General features: G+C 46.0%; 1 protein-coding gene across 1 annotated transcript in view; it reads right to left on the reverse strand.

Moving 5' to 3' along the window:
- The window catches only part of LOC143301558 (uncharacterized), a 41542-nt gene that overhangs the window by 17925 nt on the left and 10694 nt on the right, over positions 1–12923 (reverse strand). The window contains exons 5-8 of the mRNA XM_076615937.1: positions 11844–11985; positions 7966–8027; positions 7129–7307; positions 5224–5344 (exon numbers count right to left, since the gene is read on the reverse strand). Coding sequence (XP_076472052.1) covers positions 5224–5344; positions 7129–7307; positions 7966–8027; positions 11844–11985 — 504 coding nt within the window. The remainder of the gene's footprint in view (positions 1–5223; positions 5345–7128; positions 7308–7965; positions 8028–11843; positions 11986–12923) is intronic.

The following is a 12923-nucleotide window of genomic DNA, read 5'->3' on the forward strand; positions in this document are numbered from 1 at the left end:
TGTCCATCTTGAGTTTGATTTTGGGGAGGAATTTGTTGAGGGGGGACAAGTCCAAAACTGGTCTCCACCCTCCCGAGACCTTTGGAATCACCAACAACCAGCCGTAAAAACCGGGGCCCGGGTCCGAGAGTTGAGATATAGCCCCATGAGGAGTGGGTGCGTTCTCCTGCTCCGTCGAGCTGGGCACCTAAGGAGGAAGAGTGGATCTTTAGAGGGGGGAGATCCTCCACCCAAGACAGCATGTACCCCGACTCTAGCACCGACATAATCCCGTCGTTGAGTCCCAGAGCACACCACTGATGTGCATGCCGGGACAAGTTTCCTACTTGGAGGGGCTGAACGACTGGCGGTGCTGAATCAGGGCCCAGTCATTGGGGGTGCTGCCTTCTGGCCTTGGGCATGGCCGGTCGGCTTGGACAGACCTAAGGTGGTTTATTCCTCTGCCACTGATTCGGCACACGCTGCCTTGACAGGCGGCGTGGTATATGGAGGGGCCCTGGTGGCCAGTCTCTTCAATGGCATAGAACCCTGGAGCCCATGAGAGGTGTGAGCCAAATATGAGGCCACCTCCCTGTTTGTCTCTGCCCTGTGGCTGACAAAATGGGGCGGGAACTGGCCGAAGAGGGAGTGCTGCTGTGCTGGGATGGACCGCAGGGCAGCCCTCTCCTCCACAGGAATGTTAGAGAGGCTGAAAATGGCATCACGCCGCGCTAGCACAGTATTGAAGTGAAGGCTGGTAGCTGTGTCTGCAGCTGCCGTGAGACCAGATGCTACCCTATTGCCAAAAGCGTGTAACCTCTGGTCGGTGAAGAGGCCCGGCGGGACAGAGGAAGGAGACCCCTTGTCCTGATTAACTGGACACTGTTCGCACAGCTCATTGGCCCTGTGAAGGAACGTGTCGAAGGTGTACGCCGTGGAAACCTCGAGGGGGCAGCGGCGGGCCAATTTGTCCCACTCTGCTAACGTTTTAAAGGATAGGTTAGCTGAAGTGGGGAAGGTGGTGCGCTGTGAGACCAACATCCTGTCCTGTGCGGGGAAAAGGCGCCCGGGGCAGAGAGGGACTCCCTGCCTGGAGGAGGGATGGAAGCAGCACCCTGACAGTGCGGGCTGACTTAATAAGCCATACCTGCACCATTTCTGGCACTCTGAGTTGCCTTGTGGTTCTGGAGTTAGAGTCACATGGCGTAAGGAGGGTCAAAGGTAACAAAGTAGCCTGAGGGACTGATTCGGCATACGTGGCCCTATTGGGGAGGGTCAGTTCGAGCTCGGCAAAGTCCGGGTTTGGTTCAGGCTGGTCCCTAGGGAGGCACGGGCTCAATCTGTCCCCCCTGGGATGTGGGCGAAGAGTGCTCATCTGCTTGTTCGTCCTCATCCGAAGACAGGGGCTCCCACTCTTGTTCGCAGTCCATCCCCTGCTGGGTGCCATCCCAAGTGGATGTACCCACTGGGGCATCCTGTGAGCTGTGGTCAGCCCATCGGGATGAGCTGGGACGATCCCGAGCCGGGACCATGGCCGCCACTGTTATGTCCTTGACACCTGAAGCGGGTGGGGAGCGTGTGGACCGTAGGTCCAACCATGCTTGGGATGGTGGGTGGCCACACCTTTTCAGAGAGGGCGTCCTGGATGCAAGAGTGACCCACGAGTGCTGTGTGGGGACAAACACCCACTCATCTCACTGTAGGACGAGGGCTGGGCAGGTGGGGACTGCCGGCTCCGCCGGGCCGAGTAGGGCCCCTGAGCAGCCGTCGGTCCTGACAAGGAGGCCGTTGTGACCGTGGTGGTCACCTGTGGGTTGACAGAGGCCCGATTTGTGGACAGAAGTGGCAATATTGGTCGAGGAGCTCGACCTGACCGACAAGAAGTCGATCCCACTTGTCGGGGCTGTGTGTGTCACCCTGTGAGATGTGCTGGGTTGGGTCCGGTGGGGAGCGGACAAGGGGCTGGCCCTTGGTGCTCCCGGCAAACCAGTGTGCACCCTAGATGCGCCCCAGTACGGGTAGAATGGGGGTAACTACCCGTGGGCACCAGCCATACTGTGACCCAAACCCCAAGGGTCACTGGTGCATTGACCTCCATGAAGGGAACAACCTGGCCAAGTCGGAGGGAGGTCAGGTCCGACTTGGGTGTCAGTCCCGCCCGAAGACGAGCGGGCTGACTGCCCGGAACCGCCTGACACGACGGGCCTCCCCCAGCAGGGGAGACCGGCCGGATAGCGGGGAAGACCTGCAGAGCAGGTTGCCACGCGCCCCGAATCCCTCCCGTGGGGAGACTGGGGTGGCTTGGCCCGGGGTGGGCAAAGTAGAGATCCCCCCCGGAACCAATTTTTCTCCCCCCCCAAAAGGAGGTGGGGGAGGGGGGTCGACAGAGAAGGGAGGAGGGGGAACAACAATGGGGCACGTGAGAGCCGTCTCCGAGTGGGGACCCGGGTAATGGCCGGGCGCGGCCTCCCCTCGGGAGTCCGCGCCTAGCTGCGAGTCCCCACAGCACGGAGATGACTTGCCATTCACCCTTCTCCCTGCCTCGCGCTGGGGACACCTCGGGAGGCGACGCTCGTACCTCTTTCCCCCCGGTCCCCTTCATGACCGTTTTACTGGTACGAACGTCGCCTCCCGCGATCAGCGTCTAACGACGCATCGCCCGCGGTCCGTATCGGGAGGAATCATGAGCTCCGGGCCTGGGAGAGTCTCTTACCGAGTCTCAATCCCAGCATCATGATTCCCTGCCTTCGTGGTATGGCACACGAGGCATGGAACCCGCGCTTAGGCACCCAGCGAAAATCCGACCCCCAACAGAGAAAGGAAAGACAGGACCGACTTAGAGGCAGAAAAAATCGAAACGAATCGAGGGTGCCGAGTCGAATCGAGTACACAGAATGTAAGAATACAATAAACACAAGCCGCATGCAACAAAATAAGGCCAAAAGGATACGCTGAACAGCCGAAAAAAGCGTAAGACGAGACAGAGCGTAAACCTGACAAGATGGCGTGGAGAGCCTTGGCCAAAGGAAATGATTAAGCGCTTATAGTTTTTAGAGGTGTTTGATTGGCTGAGAGCGGTGGGCCCATCTTTTCACTGTTAGCCGCGCGAAATTTGGCCAAGCAGAGCAAACCAATAGGCCTAGTTTGCATCAGTTTGACATGGTACAGTATATGACACCAAATGTGATGTTTTGTTTGGCTGATTGGGTGGACTCTGTCTCCCGGCTCAGGCCACGCCATTCACACTGCTTCCCGTATCACCACATCAAGTTTGTCTACTACAAGAAACTGAAGCAATTTATCTATAAGAAACTAGTTACTGAATTTATGGTTTGAATTTTAACCATCTCACTTTCTTCTTCTTTTTTTTTTTTCTTAATTCAATTACTTATCAATCCTGACAACAGAAAAAGAAAAAAACAATTCCCAATTTAGACCCTGAGGAAATGTGAAAGTTCTAGACAAACACAAAAGAATTGAAAAGAAAAGAAAAAATGGGATTACCATGTAAGACCCACAACGTACGGTGAAGGTTGAATGACCTAGAGGAACGCGCCGCAGGAAGCGGAGTTCGGTTCGTACTGGTTCGAATCACGGCTCAGCCGCCGATATTTTCTCCCCCTCCACTAGACCTTGAGTGGTGGTCTGGACGCTAGTCATTCGGATGAGACGATAAACCGAGGTCCCGTGTGCAACATGCACTTAGTGCACGTAAAAGAACCCACGGCAACAAAAGGGTTGTTCCTGGCAAAATTCTGTAGAAAAATCCACTTCGATAGGAAAAACAAAAAAAACTGCACGCAGGGAAAAAAAAAAAAAAGGGTGGCGCTGTAGTATAGCGACGTGCTCTCCCTGTGGAGAGCAGCCCAAATTTCACACAGAGAAATCTGTTGTGATAAAAAGAAATACAAGTACAAATCACTGCAATTTCCGCACAACAGAACACCACCACCACAGAGCAGAAACACACATGAAGAGGTGACATCGTGGTAACGCATCTATCAAGCAAGCAGGAGAATCTGATCGCATGGAATCAAACCTTATACTCTCCCATATTTTCTCCCCCTCAACTGCTGGTGCAGATGCTAGTCACACGGATGAAACGATACCCTGAAATGGTTTAGTTTTTCTCTTAAATGGTGGTCTCCTCTAAGTTCTCCTGTCAATACTACTCCACCAAAACTGGTTCCTGCTGAAGTACATCATACAGATACAGATAACCGCAGGTCCTGTCCATAGCATGCTCTTGGCGCATGTAAAAGCCGCCGCGGCTAAATTCTTTAGCAAATCAGAAAAAAAATCCACTTTCATAGGCAAACAAACACTCCTACAGGCATGCAGAATCAGTCGTGTAAGTGTAGCTTTTATGGACAGGCAGAGCAGACAGTTTGTTGGCAACCTGGAAGCAGACATCAAGTCGAGTCGGAGACTATGTTTTCCTCAATTCTCATTGGCTGATATTACTGAAACCTGAATGAGGCTTGTTTGCTAAAACTAAGAACCATTACTCTACAAGGCAGAAAAAAAGAACCAGGTGATGATGCACTGTAGCAACGCACTTTTCCCCGAGAGCAGCTTAAATTTCACACAGAGAAACTTGTGGTGACTAAGAGAAATACAATACAAGACAATACGCTGATGAAGTCTAAGAGCCAGTGAAAATCAGACAAGACAAGACGAGACAAGACGTACTGACATGCTGCCAGGTCATGACTTACCTGTTGATGAAGTCTGGGAGCCAGTGAAAAGCAGACAAGACAAGACAAGACAATACGTACTGACATGCCGCCAGGTCATGACTTACCTGTTGATGAAGTTTGGGAGCCAGTGAAAAGCAGACAAGACAAGACAAGACAAGACAATACGTACTGACATGCCGCCAGGTCATGACTTACCTGTTGATGAAGTCTGGGAGCCAGTGAAAAGCAGACAAGACAAGACAAGACAAGACAAGACGTACTGACATGCCGCCAGGTCATGACTTACCTGTTGATGAAGTCTGGGAGCCAGTGAAAAGCAGACAAGACAAGACAAGACAATACGTACTGACATGCCGCCAGGTCATGACTTAGCTGTTGATAAAGTTTGGGAGCCAGTGAAAAGCAGACAAGACAAGACAAGACAAGACAATACGTACTGACATGCCGCCAGGTCATGACTTACCTGTTGATGAAGTTTGGGAGCCAGTGAAAAGCAGACAAGACAAGACAAGACGTACTGACATGCCGCCAGGTCATGACTTACCTGCTGATGAAGTTTGGGAGCCAGGGAAAAGCAGGAGGCACAGAACTGGTCCAGAGAACTGCCACAGGCCGAGCAGAAAGAGGTCGGAGGAGGCATGGGGGTGGCGCAGGTTTTGTCATAGCTGTCACAGACAGAAACCACGGTCACTACGGACTCTTGACACTGTTTGCTCAGTTAGTCATAGACCAGCCAACCCCACACTGCCTTATCAGGACTGCTGAACTAAAAAAAAAAAATACATGCACACAAAAAACTACATCTGAAAAAAAAAACAAAAAAACCCACATCTGAAAACAAAAAAAATGCAAAACACCACAGTCAATGACATTACCTTAACCACTAAGCTCCTACAGCAAGGCAAATACAACCAGGCTGTGCTGAAGACGGGTGCAACAGCCGAGTGGTTAAAGCACTGGACTTTCAATCTCAGGGTCCCGGGTTCGAATCTCGGTGCACCTGGTGGGTAAAGGGTGGAGATTTTTCCGATCTCCCAGGTCAACATATGTGCAGACCTACTTAGTGCCTGAACCCCCTTCGTGTGTATACGCACGCAGAAGATCAAATACGCACGTTAAAGACCCTGTAATCCATGTCCACGTTCGGTGGGTTATGGAAACAAGAACATACACAGCATGCACACCCCCCAAAACAGAGCATGGCTGCCTACATAACGGGGCAAATTATATACAAAACATTCATACACATAAAATAATACCGGTCTGTCTGAGTGTATATGTGTGTATGCCCGAAATCTGATTGAATGACAAACGGAAATGAATGATGAGCACCCAATGGCAGCCGTCAGTCAGCTCTACCCAGGTAGGCAGTCTGTTGTGCAAGTGACACAAAGTTTGTAGAGCACTTAGAGCTTAAGCCTCCGACCGAGGATAGGCCTTACATAAGTATCCATATCAAATCAAAATCAAATCAAAATCAAACCCTCCACAACTCGTGTGAATGGTGGAGTAAACGTTCATGCCTTTTGAACACTGCTCATTCTGTCTTGAGAGGGAAAAATGTGGATATTGCCAAGGAAGCAATCCCTGCCACCCCTCATACTTCACACTGGCACCACATTGAAAAACAATGCTTTGTCATAAATTACTGTAACAAGTACTGATCTATCTCTGTGAAGAATAATATCTAATAACGATGACAATAACTTTAATATTAGTCTATGTATGAAAAACAACGCTTTGTAATAAATGATTGTAACATGCACTGATGTATCACTGTATGTTTGTGGAGAATATAAAACAGCAATGATAATAAACATTACTTTTTCTTCAAATGAAAAACAATGCTTTGTAATGAATGGTTGTAACATGTACTGATGTATGTCTGTTGAGAATAGTATTTAATAACAATGATAATAAATATCACTTTGTCTTAGTGTGAAAAACAACGCTTTGTAATGAATGTAACATGCAATGGTGTATGTCTGTTGAGAATATTCAATAATAATGAAAACAGATATTACTAGAACATTCAATAATAATGAAAATAGGTATTACTTAATCTCTATATGAAGAACAATGTTTAGTAATGAATGATTCTAACATGTAATGATGTATGTCTGTAGAAAATGATATCTAATAATAATGAGAATAAATATTACACATGAAAAACAACACTTAGTAAAGGATGAATCATTGAATGTAACATGTAATGATGTGGAGAATACTATTTTAAAATTATGATAATTTTATGATAATTATTACTGAGTTATATATCAATTTAAATAACAAAACTGCCCCAAAAGAACTGAAAGAAAATTATCCACAGGAATCTTAATGAAAAAAAAAATCTGAGACCAGGAATTTATGTCAATGACATCATTATGCATACTATATTCCAACTCCAGATAACAGTCACAAATTCACGGTACATTGGCAGCAGACTTACTGTTTCAAAAGAAAAGCAGCCATTGCCGAATTGTTCATAATGTGTTGCTGTCGAGCCACCTGCTGCCAGCGCCGTGCCATGGACTCCGACAAGACAACGCTGAGAGTGGTGCGCCATTCCAAAGATTCCATGCCGACTAGCTGGTAGTCTCCCTCCACGACGAATGCAATGCCAAATGTCTGTGTAAGAAAGTATTGTTCATTAACCGAGTTAACAATGAATGGAATGAACTGTCACCTCAAACTAAAACAAGCATCAACAAGTGATATTTTATGCATTCACTTTCAAGAATCAGCTGGAACATTCCTCAAACTTCTTAACTTTTTTTTTTTCTAAGTTTTCACATGTAACAGTGTGGCATGGCAACTTAACCAAATTATGCCAAGTTATTTTATTAAACAAAGAAGGGGCTGTGCCAAAGCTTCACAGCTTGTTTTGTCCCTACTCAACTAAAACTAATACGCACCGTGCCTGTCAACAGCCTTGCTGCTTTGTCGCAAAACCAGAGTGAGCGAGCGCACATCCCACTGAAACTTCAGTACCAAATGAATGTTTTTTTGTGAGGTGCGTCTATAAGTCTCCCAAAAAGCTGAGAGACAGTATACTGCAAATTATGCTAATACAAATCCCACTACTTCTTCCACGCATTTTAACTTTACCGTGTGGATCAGCTAACAATTCTTTCTGCTTCTGCAGAGCAGTACTCATCAATGCAGCACCCTTGACCGTCAGCATAATTTTGAATGACTGCAAAGCACATATCTCATTATCATGCAAAAAAGGGCATTTATAATCAAATATTGAAGCTGTGCAGGCAATAATTCCCGAAAACCTCACCTCCAAAAGCAGACCTGTTGAAATTACGGGAAGCAAAACATTCTGAAACAACTCACTCGACGCTAAAACGAACAGGGGAATTCACTCTTACCGATTTTCGCTGAGTGCGAAAGCAACAGAGCTGGGAAGACAACTCTTGTTTTCCATGCATCTGCTAGAAATTCGGTTTTGTCTTCTTTAATACTGGCCAACCTACATGCAATTTAAATGCTTTGTGTTTAAGCTTTCAATGTAAATGCATAAGCTGAGGTTACTGATCAATATATATATATATATATATATATATATATATATATATATATATATATATGTGTGTGTGTGTGTGTGTGTGTGTGTATTGTATTTCTCTTTTTATCACAACAGATATTTCTGTGTGAACTTAGAGCTGCTCTCCCCAGGACGAGTCTTTCCACTATAACGCCACCCATTTTTGTTTGTTTTTCCTATCGAGTGTAATAATATATATGTAGCAGAGTTGAAATTATTAGTAAGAAATAGTATTAAAAATTAAATGTTAGCAGAGTCATCATAAGTAGTAAAGAATTCGTGTGCTGTTATTAGTTGCTTATAAACAGTTTGTTTTAATCAGTATCATGTAAGTCAAAGGGGGTTAATTCTACATTGTTTTGAGATATACTTTTTTGAAGTAGTTTCGTCCCTTTTTTTTTTAAATCAGAGTCGTTATTGAGTTATTTGTCATGTAAACCGTGACATTGTAACGGTGAGCTGTTCTTATTTTTTTCGTGATCACATCTCCATTCTGAAGGGGTCAGTTGGCAGTTCACATCTGTGGCCAGTTCCGCCATAACACTGTGGACCAGTAATTTTGTTCTTTCGGTCTTGGTCACATTGAGAAGGGTTTCTTTGCTACAAGCTGTCCCATTATCCCCCCCCCCCCACCCCCCCCCAAGAAATAAACCACCGCAACCCTTCTGCGCCTGTTGACGACTGCTTTCCCTCTATATGAATCGTAAGGACTCATCTCGTCTTGCTATCCTGGTACAGCACGACACCCCGTTACACACACACACACACACACACACACACACACACACACATTATGTGTGTGTGTGTGTGTGTGTTGCACATGTCTACCCATGATAGAGGCAATTAAATCCAAAAATTAGGGGGAAATTTTAACTTGTTTGACAGGCTTTTTTCTCATCAATTTCATCAGTGCGAAAGCATATATATATATATATATGTGTGTGTGTGTGTGTGTGTGTGTGTGTGTGTGTGTGTTGTCAGAGATGACTCAGTCTTACCACCAAGCTGTAGGTCTACCAAACTGTTGTACTTACCACTGTTCTCTAGGCCAGCAAGATCTAGGATGTCTACAGCAGACACTTACCACTGTTCTCTAGGCCCACAAGATCTAGGATGTCTAAAACAGACACTTACCACTGTTCTCTAGGCCACCAAGATCTAGGATGTCTAAAAAAGACACTTACCACTGTTCTCTAGGCCAGCAAGATCTAGGATGTCTAAAACAGACACTTACCACTGTTCTCTAGGCCAGCAAGATCTAGGATGTCTAAAACAGACACTTACCACTGTTCTCTAAGCCCACAAGATCTAGGATGTCTACAACAGACACTTACCACTGTTCTCTAGGCCAGCAAGATCTAGGATGTCTACAGCAGACACTTACCACTATTCTCTAGGCCCACAAGATCTAGGATGTCTACAGCAGACACTTACCACTGTTCTGTAGGCCAGCAAGATCTAGGATGTCTACAGCAGACACTTACCACTGTTCTGTAGGCCAGCAAGATCTAGGATGTCTAAAACAGACACTTACCACTGTTCTCTAGGCCCACAAGATCTAGGATGTCTAAAACAGACACTTACCACTGTTCTCTAGGCCAGCAAGATCTAGGATGTCTACAGCAGACACCACTGTTCTCTAGGCCCACAAGATCTAGGATGTCTACAACAGACACTTACCACTGTTCTCTAGGCCCACAAGATCTAGGATGTCTAAAACAGACACTTACCACTGTTCTCTAGGCCAGCAAGATCTAGGATGTCTACAGCAGACACTTACCACTGTTCTCAAGGCCCACAAGATCTAGGATGTCTAAAACAGACACTTACCACTGTTCTCTAGGCCCACAAGATCTAGGATGTCTAAAACAGACACTTACCACTTTTCTCTAGGCCAGCAAGATCTAGGATGTCTAAAACAGACACTTACCACTGTTCTCTAGGCCAGCAAGATCTAGGATGTCTACAGCAGACACCACTGTTCTCTAGGCCCACAAGATCTAGGATGTCTACAGCAGACACCACTGTTCTCTAGGCCAGCAAGATCTAGGATGTCTACAACAGACACTTACCACTGTTCTCTAGGCCAGCAAGATCTAGGATGTCTAAAACAGACACTTACCACTGTTCTCTAGGCCAGCAAGATCTAGGATGTCTACAGCAGACACCACTGTTCTCTAGGCCAGCAAGATCTAGGATGTCTACAGCAGACACTTACCACTGTTCTCTAGGCCAGCAAGATCTAGGATGTCTACAGCAGACACTTACCACTGTTCTCTAGGCCCACAAGATCTAGGATGTCTACAACAGACACTTACCACTGTTCTCTAGGCCCACAAGATCTAGGATGTCTAAAACAGACACTTACCACTGTTCTCTAGGCCAGCAAGATCTAGGATGTCTACAGCAGACACTTACCACTGTTCTCTAGGCCAGCAAGATCTAGGATGTCTACAGCAGACACCACTGTTCTCTAGGCCAGCAAGATCTAGGATGTCTACAACAGACACTTACCACTGTTCTCTAGGCCCACAAGATCTAGGATGTCTAAAACAGACACTTACCACTGTTCTCTAGGCCAGCAAGATCTAGGATGTCTACAGCAGACACCACTGTTCTCTAGGCCCACAAGATCTAGGATGTCTACAACAGACACTTGCCACTGTTCTCTAGGCCAGCAAGATCTAGGATGTCTACAGCAGACACTTACCACTGTTCTCTAGGCCAGCAAGATCTAGGATGTCTACAACAGACACTTACCACTGTTCTCTAGGCCAGCAAGATCTAGGATGTCTACAGCAGACACTTACCACTGTTCTCTAGGCCAGCAAGATCTAGGATGTCTACAACAGAACTTACCGCTGTTCTCTAGGCCAGCAAGATCTAGGATGTCTACAACAGACACTTACCACTGTTCTCTAGGCCAAGATCTAGGATGTCTACAACAGATACACTGAACAACTCATTCACTTCCACTTGAGCTGCCACTGCATATTTCTCCACATACAATGGCAGGCACAGAAGCCGAGTGGTTAAAAACGTTGGACTTTCAATCTGAGGATCCTGAGTTCAAATCTCAGTAACAGCGCCTGGTGGGTAAAGGGTGGAGATTTTTCCAATCTCCCATGTCAACATATGTGCAGACCTGCTATTGCCTGACCCCCCTCATGTGTATATGCAAGCAGAAGATCAAATACACACGTTAAAGATCCTGTAATCTATGTCAGTGTTCAGTGGGTTATGGAAACAAAAACATACCCAGCATGCATACCTTGAAAACATAGTATGGCTGCCTACATAGCAGGGCAAATAAACAAAATGGTCATACACGTAAAATGTTAAATGTCTGTCTGAGTGTGTATTTGTACGTGCCTGAAATCTGATTGAATGACACAGGAAACGAATGATGAGTGCCCAATAGCAGCCATCAATCGGCTCTACCCAGATAGGTAGCCTGTTGTCCAAATGGCCCCTGAGTATCCATATCAGATTAAATCAGGACAAAGTCCCAGACACAGAGGTTGAAGAACAGGCCAGCACCCACAGTCTCCCCACCTCCCCTACAGAAAGCCCAAACCAGATGGGCTGGCCATGTCATCAGGATGTCTGACAGTCAGCCACCAAAACAGCTGCTGAGTGGAGAGCTGAGCCAGGGCAAAGACTCAGGTGGGAGGGCAGAAGAAACACTTTAAAGATTGCAACAGAGTCCTTCAGAGACCTCAACTGGGAATGTCTTGCTTTGGACTGCCCAGCCTGGCAAAGCAAGGTCAGTAAAGGAGCCACACAAAACATGCGTCATACATGTTGGCATGCTTTCTGGGTCTGGAATGTGGCCTCACCAGTCTCACATATCCTCCGTCTGACGCTGAAGTCATGGTCATCTTCAAATCCGAAACATGAGGAACATCATCATCATGATGGTGTGTGTTGTGTGTGTGTGTCTGTGTGTGTGTGTCTGTGTGTGTGAGAGAGACAGAGATCACATTAAACACATACATTTTTATACAGGCGTAGAAGTTTCTTGATCTGCCATTCAGATTCTGTGAGCACATATGCACACATCTAATGAATACTATTCCACTCTTCTTTTTCTTTCACACACACACACACACACACACACACACACACACACACACACACACACTCACTCACTCACTCACTCTCTACACAGTTAAACCAAGGTCAAACAAAAGAACTTCACATGTGTTGTCAGGAAAATAACGGTTTATTTACAACATTTCAAATCTAATCCCTATCAATCTTAATCTGATCTGATAACATATTAACAATAACAAAGACAAACAAGTAATATGATAAAAAAAATTTTAAAAAACAGTGCAACATCACACTATGCACATGCTGCCTGCATGTTTGGTAAAGCTCTGGAATGCTTCAAGCTGAATTTGATGAATGGGTGAACAGATGGGTGTGTTGATAAATGAACAAAACAAACAATGAATGAATGAATGAACAATCATCACTATTTTCATCTATAAACAAACAACAAAAAGGCACACATTAAATCATCAAATCATTACCAATTCCATGTCCAAAATATAATTCATTTGGCAAGATGCAGTGGGGAAGAAACAAAACAGATTATCAAACTTAAACACACACACACACACACACACACAAAAAACCAGTCAATCATAACTGAAAACGACAGCAAGGTAGGAATTTTTTTTTTT

Source organism: Babylonia areolata, chromosome 27, assembly GCF_041734735.1.
Source record: "Babylonia areolata isolate BAREFJ2019XMU chromosome 27, ASM4173473v1, whole genome shotgun sequence".
Taxonomy (NCBI): domain Eukaryota; kingdom Metazoa; phylum Mollusca; class Gastropoda; order Neogastropoda; family Buccinidae; genus Babylonia; species Babylonia areolata.